Source organism: Bombus affinis, chromosome 1 (genome assembly GCF_024516045.1).
Source record: "Bombus affinis isolate iyBomAffi1 chromosome 1, iyBomAffi1.2, whole genome shotgun sequence".
Lineage (NCBI taxonomy): Eukaryota > Metazoa > Arthropoda > Insecta > Hymenoptera > Apidae > Bombus > Bombus affinis.
This window is the reverse complement of record NC_066344.1, coordinates 18,323,555-18,350,021: the sequence shown is the minus strand read 5'-3', so window position 1 is coordinate 18,350,021 and position 26,467 is coordinate 18,323,555. Positions and strand designations below refer to the sequence as shown.

Here is a 26,467-nt window from a genome sequence, read left to right as displayed (position 1 = left end):
AACAAACAGATAAGTTGGTGACAATCAGGGAAGCATTCCATTTTTCTTACTCATCGTAGCATGTTACTAAGCTTTTGGTCGCCACTATCCAATGAGCGTGAGAAACACTGGCACAATACATATGAAGGCGTATCATTATACACGTTACGTTTGTTTGGAAGCAATTGCGAGTCGCGACTAACAGACAGTGACGAATATTGGAGTCCTCGGGAAAGAAACAGTCGATCGATGGCCGTGTGTTCAAAAAGGTCCGATCGAACCGTTATTTGTCAGTGAGTATCTTTCAAGTGGTGAACGGGTTTCATTGTGATAAAAACAGCAAGCGAGCTCTCTTACGTTAAATCTTGGTATTAGTGGCCCTGAGCGACTTATACCGCGAGTTTTGTGTGAGTTAATTACCAAAGTAGTGTATTCGTGGAATGAGATACGAATGATATTAAGCGTGGTGTACGTGTGAATCTGTTGATCGATATCACGAACTCGATACTTTTGCTTATTTCATATTGCACAAACTTCTATTCTACGCCGTGGTTCCACGCATATGTATATACGAATCGCGGTTTTTGTTCCCGGATCATGCTTATATTACGTATAAAATTGCATTCCCAACAAGACCTAACCTCTTTCTAAGAAATATCGCGGCCACTCGGAGCAACGTTATCGATTCGGAACACGTTGATTCTGATCACGTCGACGAAACGAAACGAACGAACTTGCGAGAACATCTATTGGTTTCTCCGGTATCGAACTGCAAGTTGTAATTGTCCGACAACTGTTATATCTCCTTTAAGCGGCAAATGACCTTCAAACGAGTAAAGCTCTTTAAGACCTTTTCTGGTGTGTGAGGTAGTCTGAACCGACAACATCGATTATCTACAAGCTATCAGTGAACTTCGTAGAAAAACTGTCGCAACCAAAATGTCCAAAATAGTTACAAACGGGAAAGTGATTTTGCGAAAGAAAAAATATAAAACGAAAACAAATGAATCAAATGCGATAACGTGACAAGCAGCAATGTAGTATACAGTGGCGTGGTGAATATTTAGAGGAGAAAGTCATTATAAGCTGAAGCAAATATCGACTGTAAATATCGATTGTATGTCACCGTGTGTACGATGTGTCAATGTGTGAAGTGTGTATTTGAGGTTAGATCACCCATTGATGGAACACGTGCGGCTATATGTGCATGGCGCGAAGTTTAAAAATGGTGAGTCCACTAATGTTACTTTTAATTAAAATTTTTATTAATTAAGTTAACAAAACGCATGGATCTATCTAGATTAATATATTTTACATTATTATTAATTTATTTACCGATTTATGATCTGTGTACTAAAATAACGTTAAAAGCAGATATAAGAATTTAAAACTAAAGCTTCTCAATGCTAGAAAGGATAAATGAGGTAAATAATAAATAATAATAAATACTAAAAGAATATTATAGAATTATAAAATATTGATCTACATTTATATCTTTTATTTTAAATATATATTTTAAATATTGCGTTATTTTACATATTATGCAGCATGTGATTTATATAAAAAAAAATTATTGAAAAGCAATATAGTTTAAATCTTTTCTGCATAAATACAAAAGAATGGAATTAATATACTGTTCACAAATTTGATATGCAATCAATGAACAGTGAAAGGTAATGAAGCGGAAGAAACATCAAGGCGCTGGAACATTTCATCGTTTTATAGTAAATGTGTTGTGAAATTGAAGAATCCGTATATGTATCTATTTACATATGTACCTCATGTGGCACTCAAATATCTATATAGAGTTCTTTATGTCGTTGGCCATTTAAATAAGGTTGACTTAAAAAGTACAAAGAAGCAAGAGTTACGAGATGTGACACGATCAGAAACTTTATACATACTGGAATATGAACACACTTGTATGAAATCCTATCGGTTTAAGTTTACATCGAATTCGTCAAATTTATTAGATAAACAGATTTTATAGAATAATATAGTAGACACACAAACATATCACTTTTTGAAAATATATATGGTTATTTATTATAATAAATTATTTTAAAAAAGATAAAAATGATGGTAATTTTTCAAAATTATAAGTATTATTTTGAATTTTATTTTTAGTAAAAGTTAATAAATATTAATATTGCCTTTTTGATAATTGAAAGTAATCATAACACAAAATTTATTCGTTATAAAAAACAAAATTTATATCATAATAAATTTTATAATTAGTTTTTTTATTTAATATGTAATCTATTTTTAATTCTTATGCTAATATATATAACAGCTTCAAAGAAATATGTTTATATATGGAACATATTTTTATTATCAATATTAAATATATGTACATAGACTTGAATCTTTATTTTATGTTTCGATTAGTAATATGAGAATAACAAATTGTATAATAAAAATTATAAATAGGTACAAATTATAATAATAAATTATAATATTATAATAAAGATATTAGTACTGTAATAATTGTATTATAGTATGTATTTCTATATTTAAAATGATACATTTTTAATAAGTAACTTATAAATAATTTTATTTTTTTGAACTCTGTTAACCAAGTTGGTGGATCTTAAATCTCTAAATGTACTTATCATGTGATATCGATTTCATAGATTAATTTAATGTTATAAAGTACTGACAAACGCTGATTATAATTTGTCATGACTAATATCTACTATAGAGATATTAAATTTCTCGAATTCAAAATTTGTATATTTGTAAAAATTTCTTTATAGTTTTTTTTTTTTAATAAATAATTAATTTTTTACATACGAAGTAGCCCACTAACAATAGAAATCTGAATATTTCCATTGATATTAATTCAACTTTAAAAGGAGTAATAAATATCTGTAATAAATATTTTTTTTTTAAATCTCTATCAAAATAGATTTTAATATTAGTAACAAATTAGCTCTGATATTAGAAAGATTGTTCTTATCATTATCAAATGCTCTTTTAGTTCTTTTCTTACTTTCAATATCAGCGGGAATAATTGAAATTTCATTATACTCCACGTACATATAATATTTACTTACAAACATTTGATGTTAATAACTGAATTATAAACGGATTACGTACAGAACATTTTGTGGGCTGTGGAATTAGATTACACATTATTAATTATAATTTATCTATTTGTATACTATACCACCAATATAGAGCAATATCCAGCAGATTACGTACTCTGCTAGGATATTCTACCAGCTTATTACAAAATATTAAAACGAAGTACATATATAGTTATATCTAATATTACATATTTTTTAAAAAAAGCATCATTTTCATGACATATTGAAAATTCCATTCATAATTTTTGTTCTATTATATTGGATTCTTTAGTATATCTCTCTAGAGATATAACTGACACCAGAATTATAAACCGCTATAGCGCTATATTTTTAAACTATAAATAATGTTATTAATTTATTGTAAACATAAATAATACTAAATAATGGTTTTATTTTATTTAATAGTTCCTATAAAAATATATTCTGCAGTGGTCTCTAACATACTCTATCATCTAAAAAATTAAAAAAGAACGATTATATTGAACACTTCTAAAATGTGAAGAATTCTTTTATTTCTCGTAACAAAAATAAATAAGATTACATTTGAGAAATGTTTATTTCTAGATAGGTCAAGTCTTATGTTATCCTACAGTTCACGTACATTTTATTAAAATAATAATCTGGTTATACTTAAACCATGTAATAAGCTTCTGATCATGAAAAGTACGAGTATTACATACTCTGCTTGCGTACAATATTCGTCTTAATAGGATTTCATCTGGCAATTTTAATGCCGTCAAGCTTAAGATGAAGCTGTGCTCTCAAGAAATGCGGCTACTACTCGCTTGAATACACATCACCTATCAGTTCCTTTGATCATGGCGTGTTACAACAATGTGATAGTGTGCATTAAAGAGATTGATAGGCGTTGAAGTAAACCTAGCTTGCTAGACCCTTTTTAATCGATTCATAAATGTAAAAAAAGAACCCCTTTTCGTAAAGTCCACCGCGTAATAAGTGTGGGCTTAAATCACATTATTCAGAAAAATATTAAATTAAGGATCAAGAGTTGTACAATATTAAATGTCACATTCCAATTTTCTTGAGATTATGGAATTAACAACTTTTGATATAAGGTAATCTAGTACTTCAATTCGCTGATAATTATATAAAATTTAGATAAGAAAAGATTTAGAAAGATCTACGTCCAATAAATCGTTAGTATATATTATAAAGTAATTCTCTATAAACTTTTGATATGTGGGACTCTTGTCTATGGAATGATAAAATAAAACAGTTAAATAATATGAAGATAATTAAATACTGAAATTTATTGGTATATAATTAAATAAAATTTAGATAAAGAAAGATTTAAATAAATTTGTAGAATAGATTCTACCATTATAAAATAATTTTGTATTAAATTTTGCTTTATACTACATTTTTCTTATCGAGATAAAGTAATGTGAGAATTCTAAAATAGTAAAATAACATGAAAACAACTAAATAATAATATTTGTTCATAATTGAATAATATTTGGGCAGAAAAAGGTTTCAAGTAGATATAACAATCTAAAGTAATGATAAAGTAGCGTTATGAAATGACTTTATATAAATTCTCGCAATTACGTTTCTCTATTCGCAATAACAATATTAATTAATCCATATTTTAAAATTGGATTAAAGGAGTACAAAGCCATGCGTCTTTAAAATATCGAAATCTTGTTTTCCTTGCATTTTTTACAATTTGATATTTGTATAATACTTTGGTAAAATGATATTTTGAAAACCTAAGAAAGGGCAATTATAAGACTTAATACGAATGCATTTTTTTATTTTAGAAAAAGATTAATTTGAAACCCTAAACGTGTATTTTTTCGAAACTTTATTTTTCCATCTTGCTCCCAGTAGATTTCCAAAACTCTTCAGCCGATTAACTTAAATTTTTTACACGCCATCCTATATTATCTATCTTATAATATAATCTAGGTTGTAGTTTATAACTTTTTTGATGTTTCAGTCCGTTGAATTTTTATAAATTTTTATAAATATTAAAGTTAATCTTTTCCAACGAAAAATAAAATTTATTCGTTAATAAGTATTCGTTTTCTTATATTTCAAAATTATGGAAAAATTATACACCACATTGAAGATAATGAATTTTTGTATATGTTCGCACAAAATTTTTTACTTTTTTCAACCCAATCACATTTGTTGCTGTGTGCAAGCGAATAAAGTTCCGCTAGATATGGAATCAGATAATGTTGCACCACTTCGTCATTTTGTAATTTTGAGTAATAAAACAAATATGAATGTAGAGTTAAGATATTGCTTAAAGGAAAATATAAAATTATAATTATAATATTATAATATTAAAAATTATAATATTTTTTAAGCCTACAGGGTTGTATGCCCCCTTAATTAATAGTATAAGATTATAATATGCACTGAAAATATTTTTAGTAAAGATATAGAAACACAAGATATGTAGGAATTGTATAATTCTTATTGTTATTTTTTTTTTAATAGGAAAATATTTCTATTTTGCTTCATTCGTAAATTTAATGTGAGTCAGATATAAGGTACTATTGTCATAAATATTACTTATTTACAGAGCGAAATGAAAGTCAGCTAAAGATATTTTCGATGTTTATCAGATATTCGGAAGAAATTGTGCTAATATTTAAACAGCACAATATATAATTTGCCCAAGATATTTTCTGCTTCGTCAATCTTTTTAAAAATAAACTAAAATTGTTGTTACAAATATTCTAAAATTCAAGTTAAAGAAATAAAAAATTATGTATTGTTTTAACAGGTGATAGTAAGTTATCTTTTTAAAAATGAGAGAAAATATAGCTTTTTTTAGAACATACTTATAATAGTTATCAAAATAAACATTAAAATCTGATATTGATTCTCTTCCAAATACGAATGGTTTCCCGTGTTATTTTTGTAGCAGATGTTCTTTTTAATCCACCGATAAACCTTCACTAATCTGTTGAAAAGATTTTCAGTCTTCAAAAATGCTGCTTCTATGCGAGTTTTTCGTTAAACTGTAAACTTAATTTATAAACTTCAATCAATTATTCATTTAGAAGATTTATATCAATTGCAAAAAATCATATTTTTAAAACTTTGTAATTCATTCGCATCAGTAAATCTTTATTAAACTACAAACAAATATTGCTTAAAATGAATTTGATTATAAAAGAGGAATGTTAGTCATAATTAAAGAATATTAAGTAAAAAGTAAAGAAGTTAATCATAAGAAAAGAATATCCTTCAGATATTTTTTATTTATTTAAAAAATATTATATTTCATAAAAATTAATCATTTCTTGAAGACAATATAATCAAATAATTTAATTTCAAATATAAAATATTTTAAAAAAATGTATAGTTATGGAAAATGAATTGCAAACTCTACATAGGAATTTGAACTGTAAATTCAGGGTATTCGTGATATTCTTCCATTTAACTCGGGAGTCTTCATGATAGTATAATTGTAGAGTATACACAGCGGTAAAGGATCGATAAATGTATTCACGGATTAGGATTATATGAGTTCATTGACTTCACTTTCATTTATAATTTATATCCTACATCATTGCTTTCTACTCGATTATTCTGGAAAGCAACTTGAGCTTCATCATTGAAGATTTAATGCTTTCATATCATGCATTATAGCAATGATAATATGGTAGAAAAGATGTTCAAGAGGATTGAACCAATAAACAGAAATGAAATATCTAATTATCTCTTTCGTCGTAAAGATAATAAAGTAACATTAGTAGTATGTATTGCATATACGTACATAATTAGCTTTAAGTAATTTTTTGCGTTAATTAAGAGTTTCATTTGATTTTGTTTATGTCAATTAAAATAGTTATACTTATATCTTTTCACCTGAATTTGAGGACTTTAGAAATTAAACGTATAAATTTAATAATTATTCATAAGTTTATTCTGTACGTTGAATTCAATAATTTTTGAACATGTTGTAAAAGTCAATATTTGGGATAACTTGTTCCTTTCATGAAAATGTTGGACTCTCTTAGTTTTCAAGATATTCGCGAAAATCTGTCCGCACGAAACTTGCTTTACGATAACCGGATAAAATAACGCCTAACCCAACCTAATTCTTATCTTTTGTTTATAGTTTATACAGCTTTGGGTTAGGCGCCATCTTATCCGGCCACCGTGAGATGGCCAGCAATCTATCGGCATCCACTGTCACGGACGCACAATTATAAGCAAAATTTACCGTGTGATGCCGATACTGCTGACAGTTTTTTTTGCAAGTATCCGCATATTTTCGTATTTTTGTAGGTATCTTGCAAGTAAACTAAGAGAGTTTGACGTTTTCGTGACAGGACAAAGTTGTTCCAAATGTTGAATTTTATAACATATTAAAAAATCACTGAAATTGGTGTTGAGGGTAAACTCGAAATAATTACCATAAATTTTAATAACTCTTCCAATGCATCATGAAAGTATTTAAATGATTTGTTATTAAAACGTCAATTGCTATTTTACTATAAATAAATTATCGATGCTCTCGAACAAAATCAAAATATAGGTAAAACACTATTTATATAATGTTAAGTTAACAGAAAATTATAACTTCTGTAATTTCTTTTTTATCTTTTGTAAAAAATTTAAAAAGTTATATTCATACTAATGCATTGTAAAGAAAAGTATACCAAAACTTCTTATGAATAAATTGCTCACGAAGTTTCTCTTTGAGAAATTAAATAGAACAAATTTTAATTAATAAAATGCTTAATGAAAATTTTGCTCGTTATACATCACATCATATCCAATTATAATTTTTCATTGTTCATGAGAGAAAAGATTATAATTGTTTATAATTCCTCATTCTAATGAAAAAAGTATTTACTACAATAAATAGATTATTTAGTGACTAAACAAAATGATATATGTATAATAATACAAATAATGGAGACGCAAAATAATATTCAGACAACTTCATTTATCTAATCTTCAACATTCAACGCGTATCATTGTTTTAATAAGTAAAATGATTATTACCTGATTTGATTAAAGTGTGATACTTGTATAGAATGAGTCAATAAGAACTGTCATCTGAAATAACTCGTTATCTACTTACTTTAACAAAAATTATTTCAAGTGAAATGAGCCTGATGAAAGGAGCCTGATCAGATGAATATATTTTGATTGTTCGGTGCCTCGTATTTTCTGAGATATCAAGGTGACCTTGGGTTTTCTAACAGTCACCCTAACCTCTTTTATACTTCATTATAGCCATTAATAAGGTTACGATTATGAATTCAACTATCTACAATAAGGTGATCTTTAGTTGATCTTGAGCCTCGAAACGAAACGAAAATTTGTGAAAAGTAACGTACTATCAATGTTGGCATTTAAAGTAGTTGTTCAAAGTTGTGGCCGTCCATACATGTGTCGACATTTTCCCAAACGGCGCGACGCAACGTAATGTCGCGTCGGTACGAAACACGAACGGCTTGCGGTGTACCTATGAGACATAATTCACTATACACCTGTTTTAAACGGAAACATGGAAAGTAAGTTACTTTTCACAAAATTTCATTTCGTTTTGAGGTACAAGATCAACTTATTATAGGTCATCTTATTATAGGTCGTTGAATTCATAATCTTCTAACATTCTACAATTTATCGAGACGGATTAATGAAAAATGGGAAGAAGTTATACAACGAGAGGGGGATTACATTTTTTCATGAAACTGAAAGGTATATAAACAATCTTAACATATATAACCGTTCGAAAAACGGCACGAACTTATGGGATAACCTAATAAAATAAAGAAATATATTCAAATCATTTAAAGTTTTCAAATTTCAACTCTTCTGTTAATACCTGGAATTTATACCAGTACTCGTGAACAACTGGTTTAAGACTATAGATTTAAAACGACTGAACCTTGATTTAAAAACAATTTAAAAACAACTTTGAAATGATCACCGATCGAATGATGTTATTCCTCTTTTAATTAAACTTTGTTGCAATATCAGAAGTGAAAAAGATGTATATATTTATATCTATATATAAAATAAATAGAAATATATTTCTTAGTAACAAAAGTTATCTAAAAAAACATTTAAGCACCTTTCGTTACTATTTTTAATTAATTTCAAATGTTATATTTCTCATCTATGTATGCGTTTCATAGTTGAACTAAACTTTTGAGATATATAATATTTTTTTAAATATTTAAATAAAAGTCATTAACTCGAAATCAATATTTTTGAACCATATAACAGCGACACACAATAGTTCTTACGTCATTTTGATTTATTTTCTGTATTTTAGGAGATAAAACGATTTTTTATATTTATCGCGTAAGGTTTGTGTGTGTATATACAATAAAAATAAAAATTAAGTAATCTAACCCGAATCTAACTTCAATTGTTATTTAAAATCAATGCTACAAATCCATACTTTTATAAATATAACTAAAAAAATAAAACCTAAGCATAGATTTATTTCATCCACTAAATATTACAACGAATAATATACGTTGGGTATTTTATGTACATATTTTTACATATTCTATGTAAAGTATTCTATTTGGTATATTTTGCATCTTTAAATTTCTTATAAAAGCATACACATCCGCAATCTAATACTACATATATGAGTCAGTCATAATAAAAAAATTAAAAGTTCCAACGACGAAAGTGAAAAATATGTATCAAATCATGGTTTATTAATGACGCGGAATAAATTTTGTTTTCGATGAAATTGTAATTATTATATTTATACGAATATATCTGCAAACCTTTGGTTTTGATTAAATAAATTACACACTGCAGCACATGTATACGAAACATATTACGGGTTACGAAATTTAATAGATTATGTGGCTTTAGAATATTATTCGCAATTATTGGATAATATAGAGTATACCCTCAAATTTCATTTATATTTACAAACATATAGAACATCGAAACATGCAGTTTTCTATTGGAACAAACATTTCATTTAAGAACGAGTGCAAATGATAAACACTGAGATTAATTCTTTAACCAACGAATACAAATTTACCATCGATTTATTCTTTAATCAACCAGTACAAAATTTATAATTTATAAAACAACGACTAATTCTAAAAGGACAACATATATACCATCAATAAGTAGGACTCACCATATAGATGTCGTCCAGCAATGAATCTTGTATGCACGAATTTATTCTAATAAACTTTCATCGTCTATGCTTTAGTCCCGTAGTAACACGGCAACACGTATGATCCACACAGAAATATGAATTTTCTTCGTGGCTATGTTTCACAAACGATAAGTAACCGGTTCACTGCCGTGAGTATTCGCATCGACATTCAAAGTGAACAACGAGAAATTGAACGGATTCTTCGCGTTCTCTATCGTGCATTTTCACTCCTACGTACAAACTATCATCTAATTCTTAAATGTGGTTTTATATTTCCGTCTCGAACCGACGTAGCAAAAGGCTCTACACATGAAACTATTCGATAATCTAGAAGATCAAAAAGGTGTTCGTTGTTCTTCTTGTGATGAAGAGGAACATAAGTCTGATTACATAAATGCGAATTTCAACTTATTCGAATAAATTGAATAAACGCCGCTTGAAGTAATTAAAAAATCGCATAACTGGATAATGGCATTTTGTCGAATGACCGATATTCTTCAAGTTTCGATATATTAGCGAATTAGCTATAAGCAGCATGATACTTCCGTCTTGTATAATATTTATGTAGCTAATTATTTCGAATGTTGAAATATATTTCTTTTAATATGAATGGTGAAATTTCTTTTATATTTTTTGGTTGGGATTATTTTATATTTATTTGAAATGATCATATTTTTTTATGTAATCATGAGATTTGCGATATTCGTACGATAATTACTAAAATATACTATATACGAAGAATGAAAAATTGTACCAACTCATCTAATTTGATTGTGATCGCTAATTAGTCAATGCAAAAATTAACAAATAAAAAAGCAAATAAAATTAATTTATCCATTAATTTGGTTTCGTTTAAGAATATTAATAAATCGTGGATTTTATTGTCCTGCAAACTATCTTTAAAAATTAAACATTAATGAAAAAACAAAAATATTACTAAAATGTTATATTTTAATATTCAGAATATCTTATTGACCCACATTTCGTATGTTCACAATTTATATCAGTGTCAAAAGTAAATTTTTATATGTCAGATATTTACATACTGTAACATTACGGTACTGAAAAAATTGTTACAGTAACTCCATTTATGCTTTCAGTAAATTGAATTGTCACGATTTTATTTAAATACCGGATATATAAACTTTAAACATGTGTTCTATATCAATAGGAAAATTTTGATTTTGATCTTTAAATAACCTCCAGTTTTCTTGTAACCTTGAATTTCAGAAAAATCATTCTAAGTGTACCTTCTTAATGTACTCTTCTTCGTACTTTAATATCGATATAAATATGGCAGGATGAGATCATAAATTGGAGAACAATGAAGGAATATTCTGTATCTCATGCTTAGTTGCTCCACGCCGTTTACAAACTGTTTTATGTTATATTTATTTGAAAATACGACGTATGTAAAGTGCAATTTATCGTACCATAAAGTTACGTACATCTATGTAAAACTTCTTTCCACGAATTTGGCATTTTATGAGTTTCATTTTATACCGGTTAACATTTGTGCAAATATAAAGGTTTTATTTGCTCAAAAATGCTCGTGCACAGTGAGGACGATAATATGGAAACGATCGAACGAGCCGTAATGTGCAACCTCTCGATTTTGCGATTTCGTGTAAACTTTCACACCAAAAACAGTACCCATAAATGTTTTATATATTCATATTTATAAAAGAAGTCATTGAGAAATTTAATTGTAAGCAAATTTGGATAAAATCGTTAAAATTTACAAAAATATCATAATGACAACATTTGCAATAAATGTTTCCTTGTAATATAGCGATTTAATTAATTACTATTAAAAGAGTTGTCATAAATATTTTAAATTCCTATTCATAAAAGAAATCATTGGAAAATTTATTATAAAATTGAAAGCATAAAACTATAAATAAAGAATGAGATTATTAAAAACTGATACAAATATTATAACGATAATATATTTAATATTATAAAATATTTCTTTTCGTATTATAACGATCAATTTAATCGATTAGATGATCCAGGGCAGATAAAGTGAATTAATTAAGACCGTTTAACGTTTAATTAGAGTATACATTTTTGTTCATTCAACAGAGCGCACCCTGAGCGTATCTTGTGGTGGTTGAATCCACTTTGAACGTATAACATCGTATGCTTACACGTTGGCTATAGTATGTATATTCCGATTTGATAACATCAGGTAAATTACTAAACGTGCATGCCTCGCATAACGACAAGCGTTTTCCGCAGAATCAACAGGTCGAACCTGAATCAAATCCTTAATCGCCATTTAAATGATATATGTACACTTTACATATATATGTGCTTGAAGGCGAAATTTGAACAGGGAAGGAAAAAAGGTAACCGTTCCCTCCAGTGCTATCAGGGAGGGAATTTTTGAGTTGAATATAATAATTCACTAAATACTTTTCAAACGATATCTTTTGTTGGTATATATGATGTACGTTCTTTGATCTATCAGCGAAGATTGTTAAAAAATTCCGCGAAGATAGACATGATATCAAGTAAGCTCAAGCGTCGTAAAAGTTGTAATCATTGCTTTATCATAATTTGGAAGAATCTTCGTGAAACAGTGTCGAAGCGCATCGCTATCTTCATTCATCCGTGTCATGCACCCCTTCTGTTCCATACAACCACTCTGTATACATACATATATATCATCTCCCAATGGCCTCATCCCCCTCCCCCCACCATTTTTCCATAGTTCACCCGCGCACTCAATCACATTTTCTCTCGCTTTTACCTCTTTCTCTCTCTATGCGCATCTTTTGTCTTGTATTCCCCTCTTTCCGCTCACACTCACGATACATGATCCCCTATCTTCATTTCTTGCTTCAACTACATTTATTTTCTGTATACTCCACCCAGAACAACGAACATAAAAGATAAAGGAGGAAGTAAAGAAGAAAATAAAATAAAAAACAGAGAAACAGCACGTTCGAACGAAGGAGTGAAAGAAGCATCGACTACGAATGGTTTTCTTACGGTTATCGAAGGATATCCATAGGTAGCAGATTGAATCGTTTGTTGCAAGAACAGATTGAATATGCATGTAGTAAGTACTTATGTATCCGTTTACGTGTTATATAATTTTCCTTGTTGTTGGTTCATCGCTGATCATGTCCTCGGCCACGGTCATTCCCTTTCCTTTTTATGGCCATACGTTCCCCAAGCAACGAGAGATCGCCGGTAGAGAGCAGAGAGAAGATACGTTTTGCGACGCATTCACGGGACACGTGAACCACCGATGGAAAGGACAGCAGCGACAGCGAGAGACGATGGTGTCGAAAGCGAATGAACATATACGAGTATCAAGATTGAGAAAGACAGAAATGCTCAGGGCGGTGGAGATTCAGAGAGAGAAAGAAAGAGACCGATAAAAGGAGAAGAAGAGAGAGGGATAGAGGAAGATATATACTGTACACGTCTCTGTCTCTCTCTGTCTCCCTTTTCGTCGCGCACCAAACCGATCGGTGATGTGCAGCCGCGTGCGCCACCACGATGGCCGATCGAAAAAAGTCAACTAAGAAATCGATGACGAAAATGACGACTACAACGACAACAACGATGACGACGAAGACGAGAAAGAAAACGTGGCCTCTCGAACCTATATCGGCGACGCTTAACGTCGGGGCTGCTCTGGGCGTCGCGGCGCTCACACACCGGCTCACTGAGCTCGAGGTAGGCGATACCGTCGGAACCGAGGATCGCGGCTACGGCCGACAAGAACCGAAAGAGCAAGCCGAGCTTTCCAGATGTTGTTGCGCACGCGCCCTTGCACACCGCCTCACAGTTCAATCAATTTTTAGCTATTGAAATGTCCGTTGGATTTCAGATCCATTACTTTTTCTTTGCCAGCCACCAGTTTCATTACCATTTTTTCTCTAAAAAATATCAATATGTAAGAATATTATTGATAGCATAATTAATTGTCCCATTGATTAACATAAAACTAAAGTGAGTAAGAAATTAGTTGAAATGCATTTGTGGGATTCTAGTTCAGAGGTACATGAAAATTTTTCTAATGGATGTATATTTATTCTTCCCTGTGTTTTTATTTCTAATTTTACAATACGAACATTTTTTGGTCAAATACATAATTGGTATCCATGTCCTTTATATACATGAAGATATCCTTAAACTAGGAATTATGTTTTATAAAACATTCTTATGTTATATAAAAGAAATGTTACAAATATGTTAATATATTAAAGAATTGGTTAAAAAATTTGTATTTTTATATATATTTTGTTTACAAAGGCTGAAATCCCAACAACTTTATTTTAAAGAGATATAATCTAATATATAGTATAATACGTATATTTGTATTATCTACAATTTAATATGTACAATATATGTTGTACTGTACAAAACTATCTAATATAAATTATTAAAATATTAAAAACGTTCTATTCCTGATAGTTTAATTTTACATACTTTTATATTGCATATGTAAAACAACAATATATCAAACTCAACAAACAAATACATTTTTTATAATTTAATAGTTTTCATATATTCAGTTCATCAAATCAATTAATCATCTTTATCATTTTCAGAAATAAGAAATAATAGTCAAGGAGGAAAAATCTTCCACATTTACGGCTTTTCTCATATATATTCTTTAAGTGTAACTACAAACGATCTTCAATTTGATTAAGTGTTATTTTATCACCGCAATTAAATTCTTGTAACGGGAAACATTGTTAAAAAACATTCAGACTAAGCATAAAAAAATAATTATGTACGTATATGTATACAAGCAACTGTGTGTTGTAATTACTTAATTGCTTGGTTCTGATTGGGCTGTTTTGCGGGGTAGGGATGGCGGTGTTCTTGGTTCATGATTTGCGCGCTACATGTTGCTCGGTCTCCATTGGCTGAGTTACCTGAAAGGCCGACGAATCAGCCATTTATTTCTAAACCCTTCCTGCTTTTAACCCTCAAAGAACGCCAAATATCGAAATTTTACCGCCTAGAGTTATCGGTAACTAAGACAATTCGTAATATCATTGAATGATATACATGTAACAATGGTGATAAAAATTCATTAATAAAAAGCTAAGAAGAGGAGGAATATACAAGATGATTCTGGTATTTAGCGTGTGCTTTTAAGTGTAAGATAATAGATGTGAGCTTGGTAACAGTGGGGTGTAAGAGACGCGCTCTCGTGGTGGATGCACCAAATGCCAGTGTCAATATGGCCGTTACCGAGAGCGCAGTATGTGCAGAGACACGGACGCGGTAGTTTCTTCGGTCTCTAACATGAAGTACACTCTGGTAGGGAAAAACGTTTCTACGAAATATTAACACATTTATTGAAAAATTTCAACAAAATGAATTGTGTTGTGGAAGAACGGATAAACAGCATGCAAAACGAAAACGCTCGGGTGCAAGGTATGTGGTTATCGTGTTCGTTAAAAAGTGTTTTTCACCGGTTGTTTACGAATGTTTAGCGGCAGAAACACGCTAGTCTTCGCACGCAACCTCCTCGACGCGCATTCGATCGATTTGTCGCTACATTTATTGGCATTGCCAATTCAATGACTACCAACCGAATCTCTAGAAATGCAAATGAAATCTCCAAATAAACGTATACTTTTTGGTGATAGTTTCGGAAATTTTCTGTGAAGAATCAGTCTTGTGCTAAGTGGATAATGCATCTGTGTGTAACACCAGAATTAACCGTTCGATTACGTTTTTCATCGCATTTATTTTAAACCATTTATTAAATACATTTTTAATTTGATATGTTTTCTAATCTCTGTGTGAATACATATTACTTGTTGATATTGTATAATTTCCACAAACGTACATATACAAGTTATTTAAAAATAATTCTTACGTCTATTATAAACTTTAAGCATCAATTTGAAAAAATTTTAATAAAGTCATAATAAATTTACTAAACCATAAATATTGTTAACACTTTATTGAATAATAAAGAGAGTGTTTAAACTGCTACTCTGACTTTCAAATGTTAAATTTCATTGATCTCTGTTACTATCATTATCGTCATTTTGTATTATTTAAGAACGTTAAATAATTAGTAAAAATAATTCGTTAAATCTTTTCACACTCCTGCATAATTCTATCAATTAGAATTAGAATTCCCGATATTAATTAGAAAATCCTGCATAAGTTCTATTTGTAAATGTAGCTGAAAGTATTTATTGAGTTCGTGACATAATAAGTGCATGTACAATAATATCGATAAGAAGAAAATATTTTCTATTACGTATAAATTTTCAAATAAATACAAAAATTGATTACACATGATATGTTACGTTATTATAACATTGCCTCAATTATTATGTTATATAAGCATATTATGTACATTTGCTTGTGGTATTCTTTTGAAACTTTTTATTCGTGTTAAATACGTGCGGCATCTGTGTTTAAGCAATTTACATTATGAAGTGAACAAGATAAAATTTGTTTTTTTCGAATGAGTTCTTTAAAAAAAAATTCAATTTGGATAGAAAAACTGAAATTTTGTTTTAAACAATAAAAACAAAAAAAAAAAAATAAAATTGTTTAATGTATTTAGAAATCTGTCTGTTGCTGTCATAACCATTTACAAAACTATTTTTATAAAATGTTTCCAAATGAAATTTTTCAACAATTATTTATTTGTTAATGTATAGATACCAAAAAGGAAATGGTTAAAAACAATGGAAGACTAAAATTGAACAATGATGAATCAAAACCATCAATTATTGAGCTGTTTCCTTGGATCCTAGAGTTTAAAAAAATGTGCAGGTGCATACATACAGAAAAAAGTATGGCATCTTTAACAGAACTTATGCAATTTTATGTGAGGTAATGATTATATCGTCATAAGTTTGTATCATCCCTATTTTCAGTTTACCAGTAATATTTTTTCTGGGAACTGGTTTAAAAATCAGTAAAAGTAGATAACTTAGTTCTTTAGATATTATACATTATATGTAGGTATTATTATAAATATATATATGTAATTATATATATAATAATAATATACAATAAATGTATATATACAATACAAGCGTGTTTCCTTTATGAACATCAAATTAAAATTATTAAGAATATCCATAATGGGAAGATCATTAGAATGCAATGAAGTAAAGTTGTATATAAAGAAGGTAGTGACTATATAGTCCTGAATTTAAAAGATATAATTTTTTTAGTATTAAATTATGATCAATGGAAATATTAGGGAAACATTAGAAAATATTCATCAAATAATTATTGTAAAACATATTGAGAACAGTTCTAAATGAAAGTGATCTAATAACAATAATATCAGTATAAAATGTTTTCAAATTATAAATTAATATTAATAATCAAAAATGTATATAAAAATTATTAAGAATAAAAATAGAAATAAATGTAATTATTACAAAATTTTGAGGTTGTAAGGGACAAAACAATAAATAAATACTACTACAAAAGGGACAATGCAATAAATAAATACTATCACATGAGGGACAACGCAATAAATAAATAATATTACATAAGGGACAAAAAATAAATACTATTACTACTATTACTACTAATGCTACAAAAATTATTGTTTGTTTTAATTATTTTATATCACATCAAGGTTACTTTAAAAACAATGTTTATTATTGAAAACTTCAATAACTTCATACAATTCTGTAATCATACTCATTAAACTTTTTATGCTTTCAGGGCATAATTAAATTTTTGTATCTGTTTGATATCTGTTAATATTAGTGATATGTTTACATATATATAATATTCGTACTAATTATTTAAATAAACTATTAATGAATTATATATTTAAGCATAAATTTGTTACATATAAATCAAACAATATAAAAAGTTGTATGAATTGCAAATTTTAGATAGGATAGAAATGGATTGCATGTTATAAATTTATCAGTTTTATTGTATTAAGAAAATGAAAAATGTTTCAGTAAATAATTTGCTTACAGAAATGTAAGTGTCAGTGTAAATGAATGTTACACAAGGCCTTTAAGAGCAGCAAAATTAAAGGATTCTATTAGTGAGACTTTAATGTTGTTCTTATATATTTATCGTGAACTTTCTGAGGTAAGCTTCTCTCTTAATTTTAATACTTTTGTATGCTGAACTGTTTCTTATGTTACTAAAAACTAAACAAATTTCACCTTTTAGGATCATGATAGGTTCAGTTATTTAAATAATATGTCTGACTTATTAGCGCTCTATATAGATATGGAATTAAAAGCATCTAGGAAAAGCAGAGAAAATCATGATAAAATTTGTGCAAGGATTACTTCTTGTCTTTATGTTTATCTAGGTATGATGATGTTCGCGCAAATATTTTACAGCAATTAATTTAAATAGAAATGATTTAAAATGCTGAAATATTGTATGTTATCTTAAAAGAAAATTTATATATGTCTCTTTCAGAACATTCCATGGAACATTTATTAGATACTTTAATCAAGGTACAACTAATGTGTTGCAGTTATCATCATATTTTAGATCCAATTATAACGTAAGTATAAAACAAAGTAAAAGAGTTTATTTCTGACCTTTTTAATTCCATTTTTAGTTTTTGAAAATTCAGTCAAGAAATATAAATTAGTTTTATCATTTGCAATAGAATTACTGCCTTAGTTAAAAATTTCATATTTATTTTATATATATATATATATATATATATATATATATATATATACTATACGTTACTTACTATATTTTAAATTTATTATTAACTTTTACATTTGAGTGAATCTATATAATAGTTAATTATTATGTATGCTGCATAAGTTACCTTTATTTTTTTCAATTACTTAGCAAATTATCAGATCTTTTAATAAATCGTACTTCACCAAATAAGAACTTATATTGTAATATTATAACTTTTATATATATATAAAATAACTATATAATAACTTATATATATATAACACCAATAAATGAGAGTAAAATTAAATTTTAATATAAGTTCTTATTTGGTGAATTACGATTTATTAAAAGATCTGATAATTTGCTATATATATATATTTAATATTTATTATATACATACATACGTACATATACACAATTATTTTCCTTTTTAGGAAAATAATAAAAAATATTCCCATTCACCCAGAATCAAGTATTATGTATATTCGTTACTTTTTTATTTATCGTTTGTGGAGAAAAATAAATGAAAATGTGGCTGTAAAAGATCAAATAACAGCTGCTGCAATTGCATCTCTGGGGCCATTGCCATCTACATTCTCATCAAGTATATTAGAAGATGTATTGCCAAAAGTGCCAAAGAGTCAACCAAATTCTACAAAAGCTCTATTGCAGCATAAATTTGATATAAAAAAACATTGTGAAATGTTTGCACAATATTGCAGAAAAAGCAATGAAAGTGTATACCAGGACGGAATTGCAACTCCCATTGATTCGTCCAGTAGAATTAATTCAAAAATGGTATTTATCTATATACTAATTGTTTCTTTTCATGCACATTTGTTATATTCAATTGACACATTTATAATTATTAATCATCACTTTCAAATTGCTAGCAAAATTATTTATTGCGTTTTCCAAACTATACTAATTACTACATAAAGTTATTTTTATGTAAATAACAAAACTAGTAATTAATCTATGAAACTTGGATTAGTGTGCACATAAAAATAATATAACTTAATTACGACAAAATTAATAATAATTTATGTTCATGCACGTCAGTCGGAAGATATGGTTAAGAAAGATGTAGAATATGTAGATAATAACGTGAATTCAATTATATCAGATAAAAATAAAAAAAATGAATCTATTTCTTTGCTAAATACTTTTAAAACTTTAAATTTGGAAGAACAAACTAGTTTTAAATGTTTAGGTACTTTTTCGAATAATATTTCTACGGAGCATGTTAATTCTAAAACAATTAAATCAAATAAAAGTCGTTTGCGGAGGAAATGTAAAAAGTCCAATGAGATTGTAATTATTGATTTAACTAATGATATAGTGCTCGAGAAATGTATAAAGAAACGAAAGTCTAGAAAATTACCATGGTTAGAAGAAGCAAAAAAGAATATCGATTTAAAGATAGTAAAAGCATCACACAAGAAGAGAAAACAGGAACATGTCGGACTTACACATCCATCAAATACTTCACGAAATATTAGTCATCGATCGGAAGATTCCTCTCAATCGGTATGTGCCACGAAAAGTCTCAGTGAAAAAAATGAATCTAATATATGCCGAACGGTTGTCCTTAAAAATGATGAAAATAAGATGGAAATCGACAAAGAGTTAATAACTTGTACAGAAAGTATAAGAAAATCGATTGGTACGGAAGTCAATACTAAAGAAGTAAATATTAAAGCGTCTACAATGATCAGTAAAACAGTTCTAACCGAGATACTCCCGCTAACGAAGCAAGTATCAAAAATTTCAAACAGCGTTGTTAATGGTAATTGTTTAAGTAATGCAGATATTTCGAATATACAGAGCGACGAGAAGGAGAATGATAGTTTTAATAAACAAACTGTGATCAAGCGATTGACAGAAACAGACGTTTTCTCAGAGCCTGAAACACGCGAAAAAGTTGAAAGTTTTAAAAAAGTCTGTGATCTAGAAACAGAATGCCCAGGTGTAAATAATACCACAATTTGTACTCAGTATAATTCCAAAGATAACGCTGATAGTTCTAATCGTTCTAATTTTAATGTAATTAATGACGAGGTAACCGAAAGGATAACATTGTCGGAAAACTTCGAGCTCGAAAGGAATAATCAAAATGTCTCGAGCGACAAAATGTTAAATAATACTTGTTTCAGTGAAAGTGTTTGTAAATCTGACTACTCTAACAGGACTGTTAATTCCGAGATTAGACGCGATAAATTAATTACGCCACAAAATAATGATAGAAACGAAACAATCTCTACTGGAAGAATCCAGAAAGTTGAAGCTCCTCCTGTTAAAAATGTATTAGATTATGAGGAGAAGCAAGGATCATCGGGTATACTTATGGAAATTTCGACAATGCAAAAGAAGCTTGAATCGCGAATGGAATCGAAATCATCAAAGTGCGTAAACAGAGCGAAAGATGAATTCTGCACGCGACCAGAATTAGAAATCTGTAGTTATGATGAAATAAACGAGAATATAAGAGAAAATAAATCAAGCATCGATAATATTAGAGAATCTATTTTCGAATCTTATTCTACGGATAAGAAAGATATTTCTAATACAATTAATGCAACGTGCCCGAATGAAAATATTGAAAATAATGAAAATAATGAAAATTCTTGTATCGATACAAACTTTAAGAAGCCTGTAGGGGACAAGTGCGATAATGATATTGGTAAATATGTTAATAAGGAAGATGTTCCTTGCAAATCTGACAAAGTATCATCAGAAATCACGTCAAAGGAGTGTAATAATTTATATAAAGTAACAGAGGAAAAAAATGTGTGTACCGTTGCCAAAAATAAATATATCGTTCAAGATTCTGAATTACAAGACAATATCGATGGTCTGTCGTTGTTGGCGAGTGTTTCGCAGCATATACCACATTTAAAGCCTGAATCCGACGTAAAATGCGACCAAATAAAAGTAAAGGATTACGCATCTTTGAGGTATGCGTGTTACAATCAAATCACTGATGACGAGACTGATACAAATGATTCGTCAAATACCGTTTCCCTATTACTTGAAAATCCATCCGCAGAAATAATCAATAGAATCGTTGGCATTTATCCCGAGGACACCATAGATAAAGTCGAGCTTCGAGTAGAAGTAACATCTAACGAAGCGGAGAGTGGAAACGGTGATAGCGAGTTGTGTAAAGTCATTTCTCATCCGGAAACAAGCATAAATTACGACACGGACGCGCTGACGCATAATTTCGCCCCCATTGAGAACAATGCGCAAACCGTGAAAGAGAATACAAACGTAATACTAAACGGAGAAACCATAGTTTTGCTGCAAAAGTCTCCTAACAGTAATCTGTATATTATAAACAAAGCAGTTGAAAATTCGGAGGATCACGCTAGCGACGAGGAGATCAATAGGTTAAAAGAGAAAAATTGGATATCTCCAACTGAAGATTGTGGACAATTCGAAGCTATAACTTCTCTGGACTATGCGTCGTGTAATTTGGAATTAACTTCGTGCAACAAGGAATTACCGTATCAAGAGAACAAGTGTTCCGTAGAAGGGATCAAGATTGAACCGGAAGATAAGAATTTCGCAGACACGAAAGCATATTCAAAAAAAGCACCGCTATCGACCGACATGCTTTCTGTCAATTCGCAAATGTATCAGGAGGTAAACTTAATGAGCAAATCGATGGATAAGCGGAAATCGAAATCGAATCTCACCTTCCGACAAAATATCAAACAAGAATTCAATATCTCTAATCATATCGCATCGAACTGCGCGATCCCGGGATTCAATGGAATTCACTCACATCCACACGAAGTTAACGCTCAACATCCCTTACATATATCTGCCACTCATCCAACTACCTTACCACCGATCTATGGAAATTGTGCAGCCAATGGGGAATTATGCGTACCATATCATAAACATTGCACCTCGGTATCGTGTAGTTTGCAAATTAATGCTAACACTTCCCTTCATTCGCACGCGAAATCGGGTAGTTCATGCGGAAGATCGCATTGCTCCTGTTTAAATTGCACCTACGATATCGTCGCGCATTGCAGACAGTGTATACACCCAGCGACGGATACACACGTGTCTTGTATCGAAAGTAGTCCGTATTTTTTGCCAACGCATTCGTCAGTACAAAGCCCTGCCGTCCAAGAGCATGACAGAGCAAAGAATGAAGTCGTTATAGAAAAATTATACGACGATCAATTATTGTGTAAAATAGAGAACAACCTTTTGCAAAATAAGTCATTGGAAAAACTGGGAGTACAGTGCGATTCAGAAAAAGGAGTGTTTAAAAAAGATGCGGAGAATAAGTTGCCTTTAAAGAAAAGGCTGAAGGCGCATGCTATGGCATATGCGGGCACACCTATAAAAACTGAAAAAATAGACAATTATCCAGCTATGCCTATGATGTCTATAGCTGCTTTAGAAGCGTTAGACAATACACGGAAGAGATCTGATCAAATCGTTAAATCCGAATACGAACTGTCTCTTACGAAAAAGCAGGAACTGCATAGTGACTATCATTGCAATTCGCATTTGATAAGAAGAAATTATTACAAAGATGTACAGGATACCGAATCACATCAGAATCTCGCGAACGAAAATGCAAGAAAGATCGAATGTCAATTTCGATCGACAAATGATCAAACTAGTAATGCTATATATCAAGAATCTTGCCTTCAGAGGACAGTTAAAACATTCGAGCAACAGGAAGAGGTGAATCTATTAGACGTGACGTCGATAAAGCAATTTGAGATAGAAACGATAGAGCAGGAAGGAACGTATAAAAGGGTAAAGAAAACACAGTCGCCTCTACGGCAAACAAGAAGCTCAAAAAGAAACGTTCCTAAAGTAAATTATTCTTACACCGATGTTGATCCAGAGTGGAATCCGTCCGGTGAGTCAAAACGCAAACGTAAAAAGACTAGTCGATGATCGATACCACCTCATTATGGAAATTCATTACTGTAAGAAATTTTTCTGAGATTTAAATAATTAAGTGTACATTACTCCTACAAGACTGTGGCATCATAAACTTGTAAATGTTGTATAAATGAGAAGATAAATTATCCTGGGAAGATATTTACATACCGGCGAAGTGTATAGTACAATGCTCGAAGATCAATATTAGCGTAATTTTTTTAAATTTTTAAGCAGCATCATGGAAGATATTTACATTTAGTAGATTGTACGTATATTTTGTCGGACACGGACAGTTTCATACTAAAACAATAGAAAATTCTTTAGTGTTCGTAATTTACTGTGTATAAAACTGTGCAGTATTATACTCCATTTTATCAGACTACTAGTTAATTTTGATATAGTTCTCCTGATTTTAATTAAATTCAGTATATTTGTAATCATTTAGAGCAAAATTTCGTCATTTATAAAGTAATTAAAATCTTTTATATGAATCGGATAAAAATTACTTTTGTATATAATTTTGTAAATATATTATAATCCAAAATAATTGTATGCAAATTTTACGATTTTATAACTCGCATATAGAAGGTAAGATAATTTACGTTAACAAATAATTTTAAATACATTCTGCTAAGCTACATGAAACACCATGATGTGGTACAAACAACTCGATATTTTTATATAAACTAATAAAAGATATTCTTTATCAGCTTTAAAATTAAATTTTCATTAAATACATTCTCGTATGTATTCACAGCATAAGATTTTATGTAGCAAAGTATGAATTACCATAGTGCATAAAACTACTACTAACTTTAATCTCTTTGACATTGTAAAACATTAGATTTTATATTTTTCAGTTTGATGGAACAAAATTATTTAAATTCAGAAAAATGAGAAAAGCTGGCTCATGACAACATTATAGTTTAAAAGAATTAGGATAGGTAAGATTAAAAATCAAATAACATAATAAAGTATATGTATATTTGAATATTCTCCTTTCTAGCCTGTATAAAAAAAGTTGCATGCTAAATAAGAAAATATTTTACTATAGAAGTTTAACATTTTCTATTCCAGATTAATTATTTCCTCCAGATTAATATTGAAAAATTTCAAGCAACTGCTTAATTCGCAAAATGTGATGTCAATAAATTTGCCAAATAACATAGAAATAACAGTACCGTCATACAAAAATAGAACAGGAAAAATGAACTTCCTTCGATTTTTTAACCTGTCCTTTTAATACATATAGCAGCATTATTTGTTATAGATATATTCTTAGAGATCACAATGCAAGTAACATAACTAGTCATCACTTTTTAGTTATGATTTAAAACATATTTAGTTTACATGTTACTAAAATAAAACACGAGAAAGTAATATGTATTCAAAAATTTCAGGTTAAAATCGAAAACATCACGTAAAATTAAAAAAATGTACTTAGACTTTGTATACTTACCAAAATGATAGAGCTTTGTTACATGGAACGTCATTCGATACGATACTCGAATTTATAGCGCCTTTACATAATTTATGCTTTAAAAATTTAACATATTTTAAAAAATTATTCGATTATTTTTCTCAAGTGTTTGGATAAAGTACATATATCTCGCTGTACAAATTCTAGATTTAAAAAGAAGGAAATGTAACTTTTGGAAGTTAAACTTTAAAGAGATTAAAGAATTCTAATAGCTAATTTACTTTTCTTCGATTATTATTTCTCATTTATATATAACACATATATTCACTCGTTTGAAAATACAAGGTTATTTGCATAGTTCAGTGCCATATTCTTGTGTTTGATATCTGTGATTATTAGCTGACTAATGCTAAATTAGTAACGTGTTTTATTGTGCAAAAAATGTATTTGATTGAATACTTAAAAACTATCTGAAATTTATAATTAATCCGAATTTGATATTTATAAACATTTCTACATAGAGAAATAATCATAATCAAGACAAGCTACTTTGCAATCCAATTTTTTCGTGCAAATAATACGAAATTTCGTTTCGATTACAGAAATTATATAGGTAATTATAACTTTTACGATGTATAAAAAAAGACATGCGATATTAATGCAGCAGATAAACGTTTATTATTCCTTCTTTATCGTTACCATTTATTTTTTCAAAAAAAAAAGTCTGATAGGTTTAAGTTAACGTAACATAATTCGATATTAATTATTACAATCGCGATTAAATGATTGCCAAATGTTTCTATTTATGCACATGACCATATGGATAGTTTGTTACTAAGAAAATTATCCTAAGCGCCAAGCATTTATTAGCAAAAGTCTGATATCCTAAAATATAATTTAGAGTAGTAACATTGCATCAAATGCCTCATTCATTCGTGTTCATAAAAAAAATTGAGTACTGTGTATGTGTAGAACGTTATGTCATAATAATGAATAAACTTGTATTTACATACATTTGTAAATTACATGCATTACGCAGTGCATAGACTGGGTTTTTTTAAGAAAAATGGTATAAACATATTTACCTCATATTTACATCCCTAGCGTAAATTTTTTACGTTTACGATTAGGGTTAGACATAGTTTGTAACAGGGTACTCGTTTATATATTCTTTTAATACCTTTATATTTAATTATTTTTGATTTAAACATCTAAAATCATGTATCTATGAGATTTTTATTTTATCTAATACTTGACTCTATATTACGATACATTATGTAAAACTCATTT

The 26,467-nt window shown here is 29.1% G+C and overlaps 2 protein-coding genes across 18 annotated transcripts in view; one reads left to right on the top strand and one right to left on the bottom strand.

Moving 5' to 3' along the window:
• Positions 1 to 13,920, bottom strand: part of LOC126917895 (5-hydroxytryptamine receptor-like) — a 318,089-nt gene extending 304,169 nt beyond the window's left edge. For 2 of the 11 annotated variants that reach the window (XM_050725403.1, XM_050725414.1), the window contains exon 1: positions 10,183 to 10,495. The gene's annotated coding sequence lies outside the window, so the exon portion shown is untranslated. Of the gene's footprint in view, positions 1 to 10,182; positions 10,531 to 13,200 lie in introns of those variants that run through there. The other 9 variants (XM_050725350.1, XM_050725373.1, XM_050725342.1 and 6 more) reach the window with 9 other exon arrangements.
• LOC126917453 (uncharacterized) lies at positions 72 to 26,235 on the top strand. 7 transcript variants are annotated; one of them, XR_007710960.1, is made up of 9 exons: positions 72 to 1,207; positions 16,863 to 17,037; positions 18,156 to 18,273; positions 18,358 to 18,502; positions 18,616 to 18,703; positions 19,272 to 19,635; positions 19,900 to 24,345; positions 24,618 to 24,701; positions 24,835 to 26,235. XR_007710960.1 is itself a non-coding variant. In XM_050724326.1 (7 exons), the coding sequence occupies exons 1-7, from the start codon at positions 15,552 to 15,554 to the stop codon at positions 23,767 to 23,769; spliced, it is 4,821 nt and encodes a 1,606-aa protein (XP_050580283.1). In that variant the 5' UTR covers positions 14,886 to 15,551; the 3' UTR covers positions 23,770 to 24,694. The 7 variants fall into 7 exon arrangements, 1 of the variants encoding a protein (XP_050580283.1); XR_007710962.1 differs by lacking the exon at positions 72 to 1,207 and adding an exon at positions 13,137 to 13,270; XR_007710961.1 differs by lacking the exon at positions 72 to 1,207 and adding an exon at positions 14,884 to 15,612 and having other exon boundaries at positions 19,900 to 23,731.
• The last annotated feature ends 232 nt before the right edge of the window (positions 26,236 to 26,467 follow it).